The following is a 22,012-nucleotide window of genomic DNA, read 5'->3' as shown; positions in this document are numbered from 1 at the left end:
TTTATATTTCAGAATAAAATTGTGTTATATTTATCAATAAAAGTTTAGTTAAAAGTAAGCAAACAGAAAAAATATATATATATTGATGAGGGAAGCGCCAGCATCTCTCAAAAGTGAGTTCGTGGTTTTGCTCTCACTGGAAAAGCTGGCGGGAGGTGCTAAGGTGGGGATGCTGAATCCACGGATGGCCAAGCCTAGACGCGGCACTTCACCGGGGGCAGCGACCGGCCCAGACCTTGCTCGGACTGTCCTGGTGGTAACTGGGAGACCTTGCCAGAGAGGGAGCTTACAGGTCAGCTGCGCCCGGAATTAAACGACCCACAGACAGCGGCGCAAACACAGGGACTGACCGGCTTTAGCGAGCTCCCAAAACCTGCCCTCCCATAAGCAGCACCCTCCGCCGCCCACAGACACAGATTTCCGCCCCAGCCGCAGGCTCGCGAGGTAGGCGGCGCCGCGAAGGCCTCTGGGAAGGCGGTCCGTGGGCAGCCGCGGGGCACTCTGGGACTGGGCTCTGGGCGGCTTTTTTGCAAGTGGCGGGGCAGGCAGTGTAGACCGCTCCGGCAGCGCGCTCTGCCCGGCTTCTTCAGTCTCCTCGCTGGGAGCGTCCGGGAGCAGCTCCGAGGCCGCGGCGAAACCAGGTGGAGTCCGAGGTTCGGAGGAGTATCCGAGGTTAGGGGAAGGCCGGAGAATGGGGTGGGAGGCTGCGTTTCGGAGCCTAGGGTTCTGTTCCTGCGATCGCCGCGTTCCCCTCCCTTGGTGGGAGCGGCTCCCCTCGCAGGCCGGGTTCCCGTTCTGGACCTTCGCCCTCGGAACACGGTGCTGTCGGCCGGGACTCCTTCCCGAGGTGGACGACTCCTTGCTCTCATTCCTGGCTCTGCCAGTACTGTGGGAAGTGCGCAGTACACTTGAGGGCATGCATGGCACTCCCTGGGAGACAGTGCTTTAGGGCCAGAGAAAAGATCTCCGCTGAAGGCAAACGCCCGCGCAGCCCACAAGTCCGGGCTGCACTCAACAAGTCAGGATGTTGCCATCGGCAATTCCGCAGAAGGCAGGAGCCCATCAGAGAGAAAGAGCCGCTGTCATAAGGTCTCTTGCCTGAGCTGTTGGGTAGAGAATGGAGCTGGAAGAGGGAACTGATCTCGGAGCTCCTCGGGGACCTTGGTTATGTTTGACCCTTTTACTTTCAGGGAGCGGGGATTGACTCGTCACTGCATCCAGAGTACGGGGGAAACGAAGAAATCTTGGAGAGAGTTTGCCCCAGGAGAGAGGCGAGCCTTATGTAGACTAGGATCTGGGGTGGGTAACTGGGGTGGGTAACAGTCTGTGCAGTGTGAATCTGAGAGGAGAAAACACCCAACATGGGAATGGTCAGGTAAGAAAGGACCAGAAGTTCCGGTTCTACGATAGCAAGGACCTAAGTTGCTAATTTAGGTTCTTTAATGCAGACCTGGTCTTTCAAAACTTCTTTCTCTTCCCTAGCCTTGTCATTTCAGCATTCTGGCCTTCCCTGTGAGGAGGGAGATCAACTAAGTCACAGGTGAATAAGAGTTTCTTCTCTTCTAAAGTTTAATCTCCTTTGTCAGGGGGAATCGATACACTCTCTCATCTCTTACTTGGGAAAAACAAGATCTATCTTTATCGAGTGCTAATATGTGTACTATATGTTATCACTCAATGGTCGGATAGCTGAGTAGGGTTAGTAGGTATTTTAAAGATGTGTCAATAACTTAAGAAAAACTAGAACCTTGTCCAAGCTTACTCAAAAGGCAAGTAGCATACTACTAAATGCTACCGAACCACTCAGAATTAGGTTCAGAATCCAGATCTGTAGGAGGACTCTCAGACTCTTGGCATTATGCTATTTCCCAGCATGCCATTCACTTACTACCTAACAATTTTGCCCTACCTGTGTACTACCTGTATTATTCTTATATGTTTTTACTTACTTTTGTTAAATCAAACTTGTCCTAAGAAACAATACCTGTGAAATTAGCCATTTGATGGCTGCTCCAATAACAGTATAGTTATTCTAAGGTGTATCTAAAAATGTCAGTCCATGCGCTATGTAAAATCGTCTCGTGTCAGAGATACAAACTACAATTTGGGACACAATGCACTGCATTATGCTCTCTTCTGGATTCTTTTCTGGGTAGGAAAGTCCCAGCCGCACATCTGAGTGTCAGTTATCCATTCTTAGTGTACTGTTTTATTCTTTTTTTTTTTTTTTTTTGAGACGGAGTCTCACGCTGTTGCCCAGGCTGGAGTGCAGTGGCGCGATCTCGGCTCACTGCAAGCTCCGCCTCCCGGGTTCCCGCCATTCTCCTGCCTCAGCCTCCTGAGTAGCTGGGACTACAGGCGCCCGCCACTGCGCCCGGCTAATTTTTTGTATTTTTAGTAGAGACGGGGTTTCACTGTGGTCTCGATCTCCTGACCTTGTGATCCGCCCGCGTCGGCCTCCCAAAGTGCTGGGATTACAGGCTTGAGCCACCGCGCCCGGCCAGTGTACTGTTTTATTCTTATAGATGAATACTTTCACAGAGAATGCCCCGCTTTGTATCTTCTCCAAAAGACATTTCACTTCCCTGTTTAGGACTACCTGTTCTCAATGTTGTATGTAAAACAAGTAGGAACTCCATACATTTCAGGAGCTTACTCTCTCTTTGGGGAGTTAATGTGTACACAGAAAATAGTCTAACTCTGTGCTGTTCAATAGAGCTTTCTGTGATCAGGGAACTGTTCTCTATCTGTGCCTTATCTGTATCCACCAGCCAGATGTACCTGCTGAGCATTTAATACATGGCTAGTGCAACTGAGAAGTGAGTTTTATTTTAATTAATTTAAATTTAAGTAGCCACGTATGGCTAGTGGCTACTAGTGGTTACCATATTGGACAGCCAGGTCTAGATATTTGAAATAAAATATTTTATGATTAATTGATTTGGACTTGGAGTTCCCCCTTACCCCCCACGAAAACCTCATAGCATATATGTTACAAATGCGCTTTAACTTTAGTTTCTTAGTGAAGGGTAAAGATTCTTACCAATTTTCAGAGACTTCATAGTTGAAATAGTTTCTTGAAATTATTTAAAGCACATTTACGGTTTATAACACTTGTGCAAATGTACAGCTTCTGTGTTTTGTTACTATTGAAATATCCTGTAAAGCAAGAACTTTATAGGATACTCTATAAGCAAAAGTCTTACTATTGTGTTATTTGTGTTCATTGCAGATAACTTTCCTTCTAGCTATCTATGTTTTCTTTTATTAGTGACATTTAGACTATTTGAAAATCAGTTAAACACAACCACAATTGATATTAATGATGTTTTCAGGGCATCACTTCTTACGCTTTGACATAGGAGTTGGTGCGTTCAACTTATTTCTCTGCTTATTAGAATAATAGAATAACAAGAAGGAGACATTTGGTTCATAGCTATCTCTATCAGCTTAAATTCTATGTCAAATTATTTATTTTCCTGGCACTCAAAGTCAAACACTAGTGGACTGGTTGCATCTTGTTTTGTTTACTCTCTATGCAGGTTAGATATGTGGGGTTAGGAGGAAGGCTTAAAAAGAGTATCTTCATAATTTGCCTAGTTTCTTTTCTTTTTTTTTTTTTTGAGACGGAGTCTTGCTCTGTTGCCCAGGCTAGAGTGCAGTGGCGCGATCTCAGCTCACTGCAAGCTCAGCCTCCTAGGTTCACGCCATTCTCCTACCTCAGCCTCCTGAGTAGCTGGAACTATAGGTGCCTGCTGCCACGCCCGGCTAATTTTTTGTACTTTTAGTAGAGATGGGGTTTCACTGTGTTAGCCAGGATGGTCTCGATCTCCTGACCTCGTGATCTGCCCGCCTTGGCCTCCCAAAGTGCCAGGATTACAGGTGTGAACCACCGTGCCCGGCCACCTAGTTTCTTAAGATTAAAAAATACTTGAAAGACAAAACAATCAAACATAATGTGTGGTCTTTGTTTCCTGGATTAAAGAAAAGCTATCTGGGACATTTTGAGGACAGTTGGGGAAATTCAAATATGAACCGGAATGTTAAGGAATTACTAATTTTGTTAGATGTGATAATGTAGTTATGAGGAGAATGTCATTTGGAAGATAGTATTGTGGTTATGAAGAATGCCATTTGGAAATGTATGCTGAAACATTTAGATTTTAAAGTGTTATGATGTCTGTAATTTACTTCAAAATAGGTCAGCCAAAACAAAAAAGTACACACACAAGAAGCAAATACAGCAAAATGTCAGCAGTTGTTCATCTACATGGTGTGGACATGGGTGTTCATTGTTTTATTCTTTCTACTTCTCTGTATGTTTGAAAATCTTTTTTTATTTTTATTTTTTTTGAGACGGAGTCTTCACTCTGCCGCCCAGGCTGGAGTGCAGTGGTGCTATCTCAGCTCACTGCAACCTCCGCCTCCTAGGTCCAAGCAATTTTACCCCCTCAGCCTCCCGATTAGCTGGGATTACAGGTACCTGCCATCACACCTGGCTAATTTTTCATATTTTTAGTGGAGATGAGGTTTCACCATGTGTTGGCCAGGCTGGTCTCAAACTCCCGACCCCAGGTGATCTACCTGCCTCGGCCTCCCAAAGTGCTGGGATTATAGGCTTGAGCCACTGTACCCGGCCTTGAAAATCTTTATAGTAAAAAGTTGAGGCCGGGCGCGGTGGCTCAAGCCTGTAATCCCAGCACTTTGGGAGGCCGAGACGGGCGGATCACGAGGTCAGGAGATCGAGACCATCCTGGCTAACACGGTGAAACCCCGTCTCTACTAAAAAATACAAAAAACTAGCCGGGCGCGGTGGCGGGCGCCTGTAGTCCCAACTACTCGGGAGGCTGAGGCAGGAGAATGGCGTGAACCCGGGAGGCGGAGCTTGCAGTGAGCTGAGATCCGGCCACTGCACTCCAGCCTGGGCGGTAGAGCGAGACTCCGTCTCAAAAAAAAAAAAAAAAAAAAAAAAAAAGTTGAAAGAAAAAGGGTAGTGAGATACTGGATGTAAAACACTTGGCTCAGTGTCTGGCACACAATAATTAACCACACAATAAATACTCTCTGTTATAGCAGTAAATTTTGAGTTTTTAATCTCTAATAGGCAGATTTTTTTCCCATTATAAGCTAGTTTCTTGTGGAGGGAGAAAATAAACTTAATGGGAAACCCCAGTTTAGTGACAGACACCAATTTCTAAAATATATATATTTTTTATATTATATATTTTATATATACAATATGATAAATATATATTATATATATTTATATATATACACCACTATATATATATAAATATATATATACTTTTTTTTTGAGACAGAGTCTTGCTCTGTCAACCAGGCTGGAATGCAGTGGTGCGATCTCGGCTCACTGCAAGCTCCGCCTCCCCGGTTCACGCCATTCTCCTGCCTCAGCCTCCCGAGTAGCTAGGTCTACAGGCACCCACCACCATGCCTGGCTAATTTTTTTGTATTTTTTTTAATAGAGACGGGGTGTCACCGTGTTAGCCAGGATGGTCTCGATCTCCTGACTTCATGATCCGCCCTCCTCAGCCTACCAAAGTGCTGGGATTACAGGTGTGAGCCACCGCGCCCAGCCCCAATTTCTATAATATTAAGAGGATAATTTATGAAGTCAAGCTACTAATTTCCATGTGTTGCTGTAACATCCTCTTATTATTTCATGCATTAATTTGTGTTAGACTATATTTATTCGTATTTATCTATAGTCGATCTTTGAATTTTGCCATACTAGGTTCCTTGAACTGCATTTAAAAACAGTTATTGCAGAGCTACTTTCTCTCAAGGAACAGTTTGTAGTTGAGGTTCATTTTCCTCATCAAGGACTTTGTATCAAGGGAATTGTAGAAGGTGGCCCTTGGTAAACTTCTCAAACATTGTTCCTACAAAGATGTATATTCACTTAAAATAATGAAATACTCTTTCAAGTTAATAGAATTTTGAAGCAGAAAAGGCAAACCTCAAATCTCCTTTTTTTTTTTTTTTCTTTTTCTTGAGACAGAGTCTTGCTCTGTCACCTAGGCTGGAGTGCAGTGGCACAGTCGCGGCTCACTGCAACCTCCATCTCCCTGTTCAAGCAATTCTCCTGCCTCAGCCTCCCGAGTAACTAGGAATACATGTGTGTGCCACCATACTCAGCTAATTTTTGTATTTTTAGTAGAGATGGGGTTTCACCATGTTAGCCAGGTTGGTCTTGAACTCCTGACCTCAAGTGATCTGCCCACCTCAGTCTTCCAAAGGGCTGGGATTACAGGCGTGAGCCACCTGCCCGGCCTCAAATTTCTTTTTAAATCTGAAGAAACTGAGACCAAGAAAGGTGGTTTGCTTAAAGTCACACACAGTATGTTAGTGGAAGATCCAGGAATAAAACTATTTTTCCCCTTTAAAAATTCTGTGGTGGCTTACGCCTGTAATCCCAGCACTTTGGGAGGCTGAGGTGGGTGGATCATGAGGTCAGGAGATTGAGACCATCCTGGTTAACACGGTGAAACCCCGTCTCTACTAAAAATACAAAAAATTAGCCGGGCATGGTGGCGGGTGCCTATAGTCCCAGCTACTCAGGAGGCGGAAGCAGGAGAATGGTGTGAACCCAGGAGGCGGAGCTTGCAGTGAGCCGAGATCGCGCCACTGCACTCCAGCCTGGGTGACAGAGCGAGACTCCGTCTCAAAAAAAAAAAAAAAAAAAGAAAAATTCTGCCAAGTGATATATATGGATTATATAAGGAACCCTATTGCAATACATATCTGTACTACAACTCTATGGCATTACTAATTGGTCATAAATAAACTGGCTTTTTTAAAGAATATAAGTCAATAATTTGTCATGATTTTGTTTTTATCTTACTGAGATTTGAAAGTGCTTTTGAGAAAGTTTTTATTTGAACAATGCATTTCTTTAACATGTTATGCAGGGCCCTTCTAGCCCAATCCAGAGCTGTGCCATGGCAGAGACAAGAGAAGAGGAGACAGTGTCAGCAGAAGCCTCTGGGTTCTCAGACTTGAGTGACTCAGAATTCCTGGAGTTTCTGGACCTAGAAGATGCCCAAGAGTCAAATGCTTTAGTTAACATGCCTGGCCCATCTTCTGAATCCCTTGGGAAGGATGATAAACCCATAAGCTTACAAAACTGGAAAAGAGGATTGGATATCTTATCACCCATGGAGAGATTCCACCTTAAATATTTGTATGTCACTGACCTGGCTACTCAGAACTGGTGTGAACTGCAAACAGCATATGGGAAGGAGCTTCCTGGTTTTTTGGCACCTGAGAAGGCAGCTGTTTTGGACACTGGTGCCAGCATACACCTAGCTAGAGAACTAGAACTTCATGATCTTGTGACTGTCCCAGTCACCACTAAAGAAGATGCTTGGGCAATTAAGTTTCTGAACATACTTTTGATGATTCCTGCCCTGCAGTCAGAAGGGCACATCAGAGAGTTTCCCGTGTTTGGGGAAGTGGAGGGTGTACTTCTTGTTGGAGTGATCGATGAGCTGCACTATACAGCCAAGGGGGAACTGGAACTGGCAGAACTCAAGACACGCAGGCGCCCTATGCTCCCTCTGGAAGCTCAGAAAAAGAAAGACTGTTTTCAAGTCAGCCTATACAAATATATCTTTGATGCCATGGTACAAGGTAAAGTGACCCCTGCTAGCTTAATCCACCACACGAAGTTGTGTCCAGAAAAGCCACTCGGGCCATCAGTGCTGAGGCATGCCCGGAAAGGAGGCTTCTCTGTGAAATCTTTGGGTGACCTCATGGAACTGGTCTTCTTGTCTCTAACACTGTCAGACCTCCCAGTTATTGATATCTTGAAGATTGAGTATATCCACCAAGAGACTGCCACGGTGCTGGGTACTGAGATTGTAGCCTTTGAAGAGAAGGAGGTGAGAGCCAAGGTGCAGCATTATATGGCCTACTGGATGGGCCACCGAGAGCCCCAGGGAGTCGATGTGGAGGAGGCTTGGAAGTGCCGGACATGTACATATGCAGACATTTGTGAGTGGAGAAAGGGCAGTGGAGTACTCGGCTCTACACTGGGGCCCCAAGCCAAAAAAGCCAAATGAATAGAAGGTATGCTTTCAAGAATGTCGATCCTTCCTGCTCCTGCTGTACCTAAGCAAAAGAGGACCAGTCTCTGAGCTTGGCTTTTATGGACAGTGTTCTTATTTTGGTTCTTTTTTTATTTCCACAACCTCTAACCACATTCAGTCCAGGACCAAGGCTCAGGGATGAGTGGGAGAGATGGGTTATACTACCCTGGAGCTTCACCATGATTGCCTAAGAAGACAGATGCTCATCATGGCTGGAATGAAGGTATCCTTCAGTAAACATTGCTTTCTTAAGAAAATTCTTCAGTTTCTGATAAGTCATCCCTATTTTTATCTTGATTAAGGCTTTCTACAGTTACATAATACAATGAAATGCTGTCCGGGACAGTTGAACTGATGGTTTTTTCATAGTTGCAGTCCTTCAAAGATGGCCGCCATACATAGTTGTGTACATGTTATTCCAAGCCTTTAAATACATACATAAACATATTTTTGAATCAGAATGAACAGACCAAAACATAAACATAATAAATATTCTCAAAGAGACAAGGAAAGATGAAGTAGAAACAGGAAGTCATAAAAAGTGAAAATATTAGATATGAAAAACATAATACATGGCTGGGTGCAGTGGCACACGCCTGTAATCCCAGCACTTTGGGAAGCTGAGGTAGGTGGATCACCTGAGGTCAGGAGTTCAAGACCAGCCTGACCAATGTGGTGAAAGCCCATCTCTACTAAAAATACAAAAATTAGCCGGGGGTGGTGGTGTGCACCTGTAGTCCCAGCTACTTGGGAGGCTGAGACAGGAGAATAGCTTGATCTGGGTAGGCAGAGGTTACAGTGAGCTGAGATCACACCGCTGCACTCCAGCCTGGGCAACAGAGTGATACTCTGTCTTTAATAATAATACATGAAGTAACATCTAACATTCACATATTATAGTCCAGCAGTAACACTCCTGGGTATATGCTGTAAGAAACATACATGTACAATAGAAAATGTGAACATGAATATACTTTGTGGCAGTTTCACAATAGCAAAAGCCTAGAAGCTACCCAGGTGCCCATCATCAGAAGAGTGGATAATGTACAGTAGCCAAAACAAATGAGCTACAGTGACATAAAACAATATGCATGAATATTAGCAGCACAACATTAGGTGAAAAAAGTCCTAAAAATTACATACAGCACGATACCCTTTTTATAAGGTGAAAAATAACATTTAAAGGAAAATGTAAAGGTAGTGGAGAGGAATCCCAATGCATCTTAGAAGGCAGTGGAGCTCTTAACTACAAACATCATCAAAGAAGCTGGAGGAAGGAATGATACAGATGTCACCTGGAAGATAAGGACTTGTTTGTGGTGACACTACTGGAGAATTTGCAGAAGTCAGTGCATGGGGAGGGCAATTGGCAGGGGGAGAGTTTTCTGTATTAACTGGAACGTTAAGAGCCAACAGAACATGGTGAATGTTGTTAGTATGATTCCATGCTATACATGAGCTGGTAAATCCTGGACATCTGTAGAAGATAAGGTAGGTTGTCTCTGGAGGCCCTTCTTAACTATACATACTCTTCTTATGGACCCTGAAATCTTATGATGACTTTTTACTGAGTGACTCTTATGGCCAGGCACTGTACTAAGCACATTGTAATTAAATCTGTATCCATTATCTCCAGCGAGGGAACTGAGGCCTAGAAGGGTTATATAATTTTCCTAGCTGGGTATGGTAGCTCACACCTGTAATCTTAGTACTTTGGGAGGGCAAGGTATGAAGATCACTTGAGGACAGAAGTTAAAGACCAGCCTGGGCAACATAGCAAGACCCCATCTCAAAAAAAAAAAAAATCTAGGCATGGTGGTGCATGCCTGTAGTCCTAGGTACTTGGTAGGCTGAGGCAGGAGGATCACTTGAACCCAAGAATTCAAGGTTACAGTGAGCTATGATCATGCTACTGCAAAAAAAAAAAAAAAAAAAAAAAAAAAAAAAGTTTCCAGGGTTCCACTGTTTGAAAGTGGTAGACTGCAGCCTAGATATGTCTGACTGCAGTACTTATGTTCTTAATCATTATGCTATGAAAGTTTTCTTGTTGAACCTCCTGGACTGTATGTTATTATAGGCCCTAGTAAGTTTAGAGTTAAATTGGGAGCATAGTAAGCTGTACCTTATGGGATAAACAGTATTAAGCTAATAGTCTTCAAGAAAAGAACTTGCTCAAGTTCTATAGCATCATCTTAGTTATACCAGAAGTTTTAAGAACAGGAAAAAGGGACGGGCGCAGTGGCTCACGCCTGTAATCCCAGCACTTTGGGAGGCTGAGGTGGGCGAATCACCTGAGGTCAGGAGTTGAAGACCAGCCTGGCCAACATGGTGAAACCCCATCTCTACTAAAAATACAAAAATTAGCTGGGTGTGGTGGTGCACACCTGTAATCCAAGCTACTCAGGAGGCTGAGGCAGGAGAATCACTTGAACCCAGAAGGCAGAGGTTGCAGTGAGCCGAGATCACACCACTGTACTCCAGCCTGGGCAACAGAGCAAAACTGTCTCAAAAAGGAAAAAGAAAATTTGTTTTCAGATACTGACATTATTGAGAATTCAGTAATTCCTTGAGACTTCAAATCCTTATTTTAAGTTAACATCTTCTGGTTATAACCTTAGGGTTTCTCATAAGTTGAGACATCGTTAGTTGGGACCACCCCAGGATCACTGCTTATGAATGTTTGTGCCCCCTCAAATTAGTATGTTGAAATCCAAACCCTCAATATGGTAGTATTAAGAGGTGGGCCTTTGGGAGGTGATTAGGTAATGAGGGAACAGCCCTCATGAATGGGATTGGTGCCCTTATAAAAGAGTTCCAAGGGAACTCTTCAGTCTTTCCATGATGTGAGGACACAGTGAGAAGGTGCCCCCAAAACTATGAGAAATACATTTTTGTTGTTTATAAGCCACTCAGCTTGTGGTGCTTTGTTATAGCATCTCGAATGACTAAGACAATCACTGATGCCATTTTCTATAACAAATACCTTCCTGTTTCAGCCTTCGCATGTCTAATAATGTCATCTCTCCCTTATGAATTCTGCCTAACATGTCTGAACTCCAAATTACAGCCCTGGTGGACGTTTGTTTAGTGAGTGGATAAAAGAGATGTCACAACAAAGCTATTTCTTGATTTTTAAAAAATTGTTTTCTGGGCCAGGAAATGAGTTGAATACCTTAATTGAGATTAGGATCAATTGTTTATAATAGAAATCACCAAAACAATAGTGGTTAAACAAAATAGAAGTGTATTTCTCACTTAAAAGAAGCCTAACTATAGTTAGTCCAGGACTGGTGTGGCACCCTATGATGTCAAGAGCCCAGATTCCTTCCCTCTTGTTTCTCTGACACAAACATGTATCTTCTTCATAGTCCAAAATGGCTGGCCAAAATCCAGTCACCCATTACACATTCAGCATAAAGTTGGAATAGCAGAAAGGCACCCCTTTAAGGACACTTTTAAAATGTGTACTACTACTTTCACTTAGAGCCCACTGGCCAAAATTTGGCCACCTCGTCATAGCTAACTGCAAGAAAGGTTGGGATGTGTAGTTTTTATTCTCAGCAAGCATATGCCCTGACCAAAACTAAATTCTATGACTGCAAGAAAGGGGAGAATGGAGAGAGGATTTGGAGAAAATGGCAGCATAGAAAGCACCAGAAATCTGTCTCCCAGCCTAGACAGCAGCTGCACTGGCAGAATCTATCTGATATAACTATTTTGGAATCTGGAGTCTATTGAAATTTTGCAACTTCCAGGGGAAGATGATAAATTGTAGTTAATTTTGGTCAATTTCAACTCTTAGGACAGTAGTAACTACCAGTTCCTCACCCCTCAGTCCTATGGCTACAGCTGTGCACATATTTCTGGAGCAGTTTGCATACAGCTTGAGTTTTTCCTCCTTCATTTTTCTTTTAACTCCTTTTGGGAGCAAGACATTGAAGACCAGGACATTCAAAAGCAACTGCATATATGGGGAAACTAGAAAATCACCATGTATGCTGAGGGGAGGTGCAGAATTAAAAAAGGCCTGAGTAGAAAAGTTTATATTTCATGCAGATTCTTGGGACAGACACAGCCTAAACAATGAAATAAAATAGAAACCCTGAGGAATGGGGAAAATCTGATATCCAGAGTTACCACATTAGATTAAAATGTCTAGTATTTGGCCGGGCATGGTGGCTCACTCCTGTAATCCCAGTGCTTTGGGAGGCCAAGGTCGGTGGGTTGCTTGAGGTCAGGAGTTCAAGACCAGCCTGGCCAACATGGCGAAACTGTGTCTCTACTAAAAATACAAAAATTAGTGGGGCATGGTGGTTCTGAGGTTTTGGGACTCAGACTGGCTTCCTTGCTCCTCAGCTTGCAGATGGCCTATCTTAGGACTTTACCTTTTGATCATCAGTACTCCTTAATAAACTCCCCTTCATATGTACATCTATCCTATTCTGTCCCTCTGGAGAACCCTGACTAATACACTGGATGACAGCACATCTGTTTACAGCATGGATGACTGACTATTTTAAGCCCACTGTTGAGAACTGCTCAGAAAAAAAGATTCCTTTCAAACTTACTGCTCATTGATAGTATACCCGTTCATCCAAGAGTTCTGATGGAGATACATAAGGAGATTATTGTTTTCATGCCTTCTAACACAACATCCACTCTGCAGCCCATGGATCAAGGAGTCATTTTTAATTTCAAGTGTTGTTGTTTAAGAAATATATTTCATAAGGCTGTAGCTGCCATAGATAGAGATTCCTCTGATGGATTTGGGCAAAGTAAATTGAAAACCTGAAAAGGAGTCGTCATTTTAGATGCCATTAAGAATGTTGATATTTTGTGACTTACCTGTAATCCCAGCACTTTGGGAGCCCGAGGTGGGTGGATCACGAGGTCAGGAGATTGAGACCATCCTGGCTAACATGGTGAAACCCCGTCTCTACTAAAAATACAAAAAGTTAGCCAGGCATGGTGGCGGGCTCCTGTAGTCCCAGCTAATTGGGAGGCTGAGGCAGGAGAATGGCGTGAACCCAGGAGGCGGGGCTTGCAGTGAGCCAAGATTGCGCCACTGCACTCCAACCTGGGCGACAGAGTGAGACTCTGTCTTAAGAAAAAAAAAGTGTTACCTTATCTTCAATTTTTTGCAAAAGTTTAAGAAGTGGTATTGCTTCTTCTTTAAATGTTTGGTAGAATGAACTAAAAAACAACATTCTTAAAAAAGAGTGTTGAGATTTTAACCTCCAACCAAGACAACTAGAATTAGAAGTGGAACCTGAAGATGTGACTGAATTGCTGTAGTCTCATGATAAAACTTGAACAGATAAGGAGTTGCTTCTTATGGATGAGCAAATAAAGTGGTTTCTTGAGATGGAATCTGCTCCTGGTGAAGATGCTGTGAATATTGTTGAAATGGCAACAAAGGATTTACAATATTACATAAACTGAGTTGATAAAGCACTGGCAAGTTTTGAGAAGACCAACTCAAATTTTGAAAAAAGTTCTATGGGGGTAAAGTGCTATCAAATGGCACTGCATATTGCATGCTACAGAGAAATCTTTTTTTTTTTTTTTTTGACAGTTTCGCTCCTGTTGCCCAGGCTAGAGTGCAGTCACAGCTCACTTCATTGCAACCTCTGCTTCCCCAGTTCTAGCGATTCTCCTGCCTCAGTCTCCTGAGCAGCTGGGATTACAGGCATGTGCACCACGCCCAGCTAATTTTGTATTTTTAGTAAAGATGGGGTTTCCTCATCGTGGCCAGGCGTGTCTCAAACTCCTGACCTCAGGTGATCCACCCACCTCGGCCTCCCAAAGTGCTGAGATAACAGGCGTGAGCCACCGCGCCTGGCCTGAGAAATCTTTGTGAAGGGAAGAGTCAATCAATGGGACAGTCTTCGTTGTTGTCTTATTTTAAGAAATTGCAAGACTGAGCATAGTGACTCATGCCTATAATCCCAGAACTTTGGGAGGCCAAGGTGGGAGGATCACTTGAGGCCACTAGTTCACAACTAGCCTGGGAAACATCGTGAGACCCTGTCTGTACAAAAATTTAAAAATTAGATAGGTGTGGTGGTGGGCACTTCTAGTCCTAGCTACTAGGAAGGCTGAGGGGGAGGATTGCTTGAGCCCAGAAGTTTGAGGCTGTAGTGAGCAATGATTATGCCACTGCACTCTAGCACCTGGGTGACAGAGTGAGACCCGCCTTTAAAAAAAAAAAAAAATCAACAACAACTTAACTTTACAGCTTAAGGAACTAGAAAAAGAAGAACGAGGCCAGGTGCAGTGGCTCACGCCTGTAATCCTGCCACTTTGAGATTGTGAAGGTAGGAGCATCACTTGAAGCTAGTATTTCAAAACTCACCTGGGCAACCAAGCAAGACCCTGTCCCTACAAAAAATTCAAAAATTAACCAGGCATGGTGGTTTATGCCTATAGTCCCAGCTACTCAGGTGGCTGAGGCAGGAGGATCACTTGAGCCCAGGAGTTGCAGACAGTGAGCTATGATCATGCCACTGCACTCCACCTAATCAACAGAGTGAGATGCCATCTCTCAAATAAATACTCAACCCAAAGTTATCAGAAGGAAGGAAATAATGAAGATGAGAGCAGAGATAAAATAATGAATAGAAAAACAATAGAGAAAATCAATGAAACAAAAAGTTGGTTCTTCAAACACTTGCATAAGTGTATGCCAACAAATTGGATAAACTAAATGAAATGGACAAAATACTAGCAACATAAACATACTAAGACTAGGACTAACTCATGAAGAAAGGGAAAATCTGGATAGACCTATATGTCAAAGCCGTTTCATTGCACCTTGGTTACTTTCAGAAGTCTGGTTAGATGGAACACACACAGAGCAAGTTAAATACAGTGAATTTGTTACTTACAGTTAGACATCAAGAGACAACAGAGGCCTAGGATTCAGGACAAGCCATCTGAAAGACTCAGGAAAGCTACCCAGGGTGGGTGGAGGCCTGTGTGTCATGTCCCGTGTGCACTGCACCTGAGAGACCCCAGAAAGGTGCCCACTCCCTGGGTTTTATTTTTTATTTATTTTTGAGAGATGGTCTTTCTCTGTCTCCCAGGCTGGAGTCCAGTGGTGCGATCTCGGGTCACTGCAACCTCTGCCTCCTGGGTTCAAGTGATTCTCATGCCACAGCCTCCCGAGCACCTGGGATTACAAGCACCCGCCATGACACCTGGCTAATTTTTGTATTTTTAGTAGAGACGGGGTTTCACCGTGTTGGTCAGACTGGTCTCGAACTCCTGACCTCAAGTGATCTGCCCACCTCGGCCTCCCAAAGTACTGGGATTACAGGCATAAGCCACTGTGCCTGGCTCCTCTGGGTTTTATACCATGGGAACTATGGGAACAACATGACAGAGTGGGCTAAAATGTTAAAGGGCATCGTGTTTCTGTGGGGGACAGGAAGAGAGCCTGGGCTCTTCCACCCATCTCCTTTATCTTGGAATGTTGCATTCCCAGCATATTCCACACTTAATTTTTTTTTTTTTTTTTTCTGAGATGGAGTCTCACTCTGTCACCCGGGCTGGAGTACAATGGCACGATCTCACCTCACTGCAACCTCTGCCTCCTGGGTTCAAGTGATTCTCCCACCTCAGCCTCCTGAGTAGCTGGGATTATAGGCACCCGCCATGATGTCTGGCTAATTTTTGTATATTTGTAGAGTTGGGGTTTCACTATGTTGGCCAGGTTGGTCTTGAACTCCTGACCTCAGCTGATCCATCTGCCTCGGCCTTCCAAAGTGTTGGGATTACAGGTGTGAGCTACCTTGCCTTGCGGCTACACTTATTCTTAAGAAATAAGAATGAGTGAGAAAGAGGAGAGAACTAGGTTGCTCCAAGGCCACCCAGAGAATTGTCCTGTGCTATTAACTAATAATGAGATTGAGTCAGAAATCAAAAATCTTTGACAAAAGCCCAGGAGTTGATGGCTTCACTAGTTAATTCTACCACACATTAAAGAAGAAGCAATACCAGTTCTCAAACTTTTGCAAAAAATTGAAGACAAGGTAACACTTTTTTTTTTTTTTTTTTTTGAGACAGAGTCTTTGCTGTGTCGCCCAGGCTGGAGTACAGTGGTGGGATCTCGGCTCACTGCAAGCTCTGCCTCCCTGGTTCACGCCATTCTCCTGCCTCAGCTCCCCGAGTAGCTGGGACTACAGGTGCCCACCACCACGCCTGGCTAATTGTTTGTATTTTCAGTAGAGACGGGGTTTCACCGTGTTAGCCAGGATGGTTTTGATCTCCTGATCTCGTGTTCTGCCCGCCTCGGCCTCCTAAAATGCTGGGATTACAGGTGTGAGCCACCATGCCTGGCCAAGATAAGGTAACACTTTCTGACTCATCCTATGAGGCCAGCCTTAACCTGACATCAAAGCCGGACAAAAACGCTACAGGAAAAGACAACAGACCAATATCTCTTAGGAATATTGATGCAAAAATCCTCAAAAACTACTAACAAACCAAATTCAGCAGCACATTAAAGGAATATGCACCATGATCAAGTGGGATTTATTCCTGGGATGCAAGAGTGGTTTAATATTGGAAAATCAATATTATATACCATATAACAAATGAAAGGAGGAAAGTGTGCAATTATGTCAATTGATGCAGGAAAAAGCATTTGACAAAATTTAGCACCCTTCCATAATAAATAAAGCAGTCAACAAACTAGGAATAGGAATACAACAATTAGTAGCATTTCTATATATGAACAACAAACTAGCCAAAAAGGAAGTCAAGAAGGAAGTCCCATTTAAATTGCTACCAAAAATATGTAAATATTGAGGAATAAATTTGAGGAGGTGAAAGACATCATGAGGAAAACTACAAAATACTGATGAAATAAATTGAAGAGGATTCAAACGAATGGAAAGACATTACATGCTCATGGATCAGAATTAATATTGTAAAATGACCGTACTACCTAAGGCAATCTACAGATTCAGTGCTATCCCTATCAGAACATCAGTGACAACCTTCACAGAAATAGAAAAATGTCTTAAAATATGTAGGGAGACACACAAGACCTCAAATAGCCAAAGCAATCCTGAGCAGAAAGAACAAAGCCAGAGGGATCACACTACCTAACTTCACAATATAGTACAAAGCTGTAGTAACCAAAACAGCCTCGTACTGGCATAAAAACAGACACATAAATGAATGCAACAGAATAGAGAAACCGGGAATTAATCACATATCTACAGCCAACTAATTTTTGACAAACGTGCCAAGAACACTTTTTGGGGACAGAGCAGTCTCTTCAACAAATGCTGCTGAGAAAATGATATCAGTATGTCGAAGAATGAAACTAGAGTCTCATCTTTCACCCTATAAAAAAATCAACTCAAAATGGATTAAAGACCTAAATATAGGACCTGAAACTATAAAACTACCAGAAGAAAAAGTAGAGGAAATGTTTCAGAATATTGGTCTAGGGAAATATTTTATGAATAAGACCTCAGAAGCACAGACAACAAAAGCAAAAACTAAACAAATGGTATTAAATCAAACTAAAAAGCTTCTGCACAGCAAAGGAAACAATGGAATGAAAAGACAACCTGCAGAATGGGATAAAATATTTGCAAACTATTCATTCAACAAAGAATTCATATCCAGCGTATACAAGGAACTCAGATGTCTCAACAGCAAAAAAAAATGAACACTGCAATTAAAAGTGGGAAAAAGATCTGGGTATTTCTCAAAAGAAGACACACAAATGACCAAAAAATATATGAAAAATGTTGGACATCACTTATTCAAGGGAAACGCAGATCAAAACTGCAATGAAGTATCATCTCACCTCAGGATAGCTATTATCAAAAAGAAAAAATTAAGAAATGCCCGTGAGGATGTGGACAAAACGGAACTCTTACACTGTTGGTGGGAATGCAAATTAGTACAGACACTGCGGAGAACACTATGGAGGTTCCTTTAAGAACTACAAATAGAATTATATGATCCAGCAATCTCACTGGGGCACTTATCCAAATAAAAGGAAATAAACATATCAAAGATATATCTGCATCCCCATATTTGTTGCATCACTATTCACAATAGCCAAGATATGGAATCAATCTAGGTGTCTAACAACGATGAATGGATGAAGAAAATGTGGCATATATGCACAATGGAATACTATTTAGCCAGAAAAAAAGAATAAAATCGGCCAGGCGCGGTAGCTCATGCCTGTAATCCCAGCACTTTGGGAGACCGAGGTGGGTGGATCACAAGGTCGAGATCGAGACCATTGAGACCAACATGGTGAAACCCTGTCTCTACTAAAAATACAAAAATTAGCTGGGCGTGGTGGCACACACCTGTAGTCCCAGCTACTCAGGAGGCTGAGGCCCGAGAATCGCTTGAACCTGTGAGGCGGAGGTTGCAGTGAGCCGAGATCACGCCACTGCACTCCAGCCTGGTGGCAGAGTGAGACGCCCTCTCAAAAAAATCAAATCAAATCGAATCAAATCCTGTCATTCTCAGCAACACTTATGTAACTGGGGGACATTATGTTATGTGAAATAAGCCAAGAAAAGAAGGTTAAACAATGCATGTTCTCACATGCAGAAGCTTTAAAAAGTTGATCTTATAGAAGTAAAAAGGAGAAAAGAGGATACTAAAGGGTAGGAAGAATTTGGGGAATGAGGGAATAGGAAGATATTTGTTAAAGGATAGAAAATTAAAGCTAGATAGCAGGAATAAATTATCATGTTCTATGCCACTGTAGGATGACTATAGTTAACAATAATATAGTTTCAGATAGCTAGAAGGAGGGTATTGAATATTCCCAACACAAAGAGATGATAAATATTTGAGATGATGTATGTGTTACACTGATTCAAATCCAGGCGGTCTATCTCTGCAGCCCACACTGTTAGCCACTAGTATGTCAGAAATTCAAAACTTCAAAGTCAATGTCTAACCAACCCAGGAGCAGTGAACACCACCAGATGCCTGATCAAGGTCTTGAAATACCATCTCCCGTTAAAAAGAGCCAGGTTCCTTGGAGAAATGGCTGATTTAAGGTCTGGGTCAGGAAATGAACAAGAGAAACCTGAAGCACCTTGTCATATAGATAACAAGCTATTGAAGACTAATAGGATCATTCCAAAAGAAGACTCTCAAGAGCCAACTTAAAGAGGCTCCCAATGGCCAAAGATGTGACAATTTGAGTATCAGTAGGGATAACAACAGCAATAGATTGAAGCACATCAAACATGTTTATGAGTTCATAATGATGCTCAAAAATTGGTCATATTTAGAAGATAATTGGGAATTGTTAAATGGAAGACTGGTAAATAAATTCTTTTTTCCTGACATTCCTATGTGAACTGTATACCTGAATGACTACATAGTACATGATGTGAAGCTCCTCTTTATAGAAATAATCCAGCTGCTAAATGACAAAGGAATGATAGAGTGTCCCTTTTCTACAACCTCTAATGTTGTGGTGTGATCATAGCTGACTGCAGCCTCAAACTCTTGGCCTCAAGGAATCCTCCCTCTTCTTCAGCCTCCCAAAGTGCTGTGGTTACAGGCATGAGCCACTGTGCCCAGCATTTGTACTTAATTTTTTAAAACTCTAAAAGAAATTACATTTATGAGAAAATTGATAATTTGAGCAATGACTCAATGTTTGATGATGTTAAGGAAATGTTGTTAATATTTTAGATGTGTTAATAATATGGTTTTTTTAAAGTCTTTATTTTTATTGATGAAATTATATGTTCTGGGATTTTGCTTCAAAATACTATGCAATGGGGTTGGGGATAGAGAGGAAACAGAATTGGCCCTGAGTTGATAATTATTGGAGTTGGGGGATGGATACATGGAAGTTCATCACTATTCTTTCTACTATTGTGTAGTTTAGAATTACCATAATGAAATGTGTTTTGTAAAATTAAATGCCTAATTTTGGGGTTGCACAAAATACATACTGTTTCTAATAAAAATGTCTCACCTGTCCATGTGAAGAGATCACCAAACAGGCTTTGTGTGAGCAACATGGCTGTTTATTTCACCTGGGTGCAGGCGGGCTGAGTCCGAAAAGAGAGTCAGCAAAGGGTGGTGGGATTATCATTAGTTCTTACAGGTTTTGGGATAGGCGGTGGAGTTAAGAGCAATGTTTTGGGGGCAGGGGGCGGATCTCCCAAAGTACATTCTCAAGGGTGGTGAGAATTACAAAGAACCTTCTTAAGGGTGGGGGAGACTACAAAGAACCTTCCTAAGGGTAGGGGAGAGTATAAAGTACATTGATCAGTTAGGTTGGGGCAGAAATAAATCACAATGGTGGAATGTCATCAGTTAAGGCTATTTTCACTTTTTCTGTGGATCTTCAGTTGCTTCAGGCCATCTGGATGTTTACGTGCAGGTCACTGGGGATATGATGGCTTAGCTTGGGCTCAGAGGCCTGACAAAAAATACAGAAGTAATTTGGTCCAAAATACTTTAGATATTAAGATGTAATAAATTTATTCCACTACCCATGTCTTTAATGTATGTCCTTTCTGTTGAGAGGAGACGAGAGGAGAGGACAGGAGAAGAGGGGGAGGGGAGGGGAAGGAAGACACACACACACACACACACACACACATTGAGAGAGAGAGAGAGATGTGTTTATGGCATAGAAAATGCCAGTAAAGTCAATGGGTACTAATACCAAGCCGGCTCTTAATGGTGCCAGGCAATAGTACTACATTTCCTTAATCTACACACTTACTCATATTCATAAATAACACTTTATTGAATCTCAGATGCCATTGATTATAAGTTGTATTATTTTATGTACTAATAAAAAACAATGCTTCTGATTAAACTATGGAATGCCATCACTTGTAAGATAGCAATTTCACAGATGTTAAAATATGAAAAAACCATGTATCAAAATAATCATAATACAGTATTCATCTTTTCTGTCAAGCCTACAATACTTTCCCCCATCTTCATTTCAGCTTCCCATTTCACTGGGAAAATAGAAGCACTCAGAACAGGGCATCCTCTTTCTTCTACCACCATATTTGTCCACCTGTTTGCATCTGTACTTATAAACTCTGCCTCCCCTTCTATTTCAATGGAGATAAATTATCCATACTCTTACTTAGATTGATCCCTGTGATTGGGTACTGTAATCCATCCCGTCTCTCCTCAAGTACTTTCCTCCATGTAACTAGCCTGTCTATCCTGAATTGTGTATTTCCCACATCTACTGAATCTTTCATTTTATTAATTAATTTATTTATTTGAGACAGAGTCTCGCTCTGTCGCCCAGGCTGGAGTGCAGTGGTGTGATCTTGGCTCACTGCAACCTCTGCGTCCCGGGTTCAAGCGATTCTCCCGCCTCAACCTCCCAAGTAGCTGGGATTACAGGCGTCTGCCACCATGCCCGGCTAATATTTTTATTTTTAGTAGAGATGGGTTTTCACCATGTTGGCCAAGCTGGTCTCTTAACTCCTGACCTCAAGTGATCTGCCCACCTCAGTCTCCTAAAGTGCTGGGATTACAGGTGTGAGCCACCGCGCCCAGCCTAGATCCTTTTAATTAGTACATAAGCTTACTATAATTTCTTTATTTTATTTATTATTTTATTTTATATTTTTTGAGACAGAGACTAGCTCTGTCGCCCATGCTGCAGTCCAGTGGTGGGATCATGGCTCACTGCAGTCTCCACTATCTGGGCTCAAGCCATCCTCCCATCTCAGCCTCTCAAGTAGTTGGGTCTTCAGGCAGGTGCCATGCCAGGCTAATTTTTTATTTTTTGTAGAGATGAGGGTCTCACTATGTTGCCTAGGCAGTCTTGAACTCCTGGGCTCAAACAATCCTCCCACCTTGACATCCTGAAGTGTTAGGATTACAGGCATAAGCCACCACACCCAGCC

General features: G+C 42.6%; 1 protein-coding gene across 8 annotated transcripts; it reads left to right on the top strand.

The window, feature by feature from the left end:
- Positions 1-517: 517 nt before the first annotated feature.
- Positions 518-21,550, top strand: LOC105494810 (exonuclease 5). Of its 8 annotated transcripts, none has more exons than XM_011763658.3 (3): positions 518-672; positions 1,483-1,540; positions 6,933-21,550. In XM_011763658.3, exon 3 carries the CDS (start codon positions 6,963-6,965, stop codon positions 8,082-8,084), a length of 1,122 nt encoding a protein of 373 aa, XP_011761960.2. In that variant the 5' UTR covers positions 518-672; positions 1,483-1,540; positions 6,933-6,962; the 3' UTR covers positions 8,085-21,550. The 8 variants fall into 8 exon arrangements, with proteins under 8 accessions (XP_011761960.2, XP_011761964.2, XP_011761961.2 ...); XM_011763659.3 differs by having other exon boundaries at positions 519-653; XM_011763660.3 differs by having other exon boundaries at positions 523-641.
- The last annotated feature ends 462 nt before the right edge of the window (positions 21,551-22,012 follow it).

The sequence above is a fragment of the Macaca nemestrina genome, chromosome 1 (genome assembly GCF_043159975.1).
Source record: "Macaca nemestrina isolate mMacNem1 chromosome 1, mMacNem.hap1, whole genome shotgun sequence".
In the NCBI taxonomy this organism is placed as follows: domain Eukaryota; kingdom Metazoa; phylum Chordata; class Mammalia; order Primates; family Cercopithecidae; genus Macaca; species Macaca nemestrina.
Note: the sequence above shows the minus strand (reverse complement) of the source record. Positions and strands in the feature narration are given on the sequence as shown.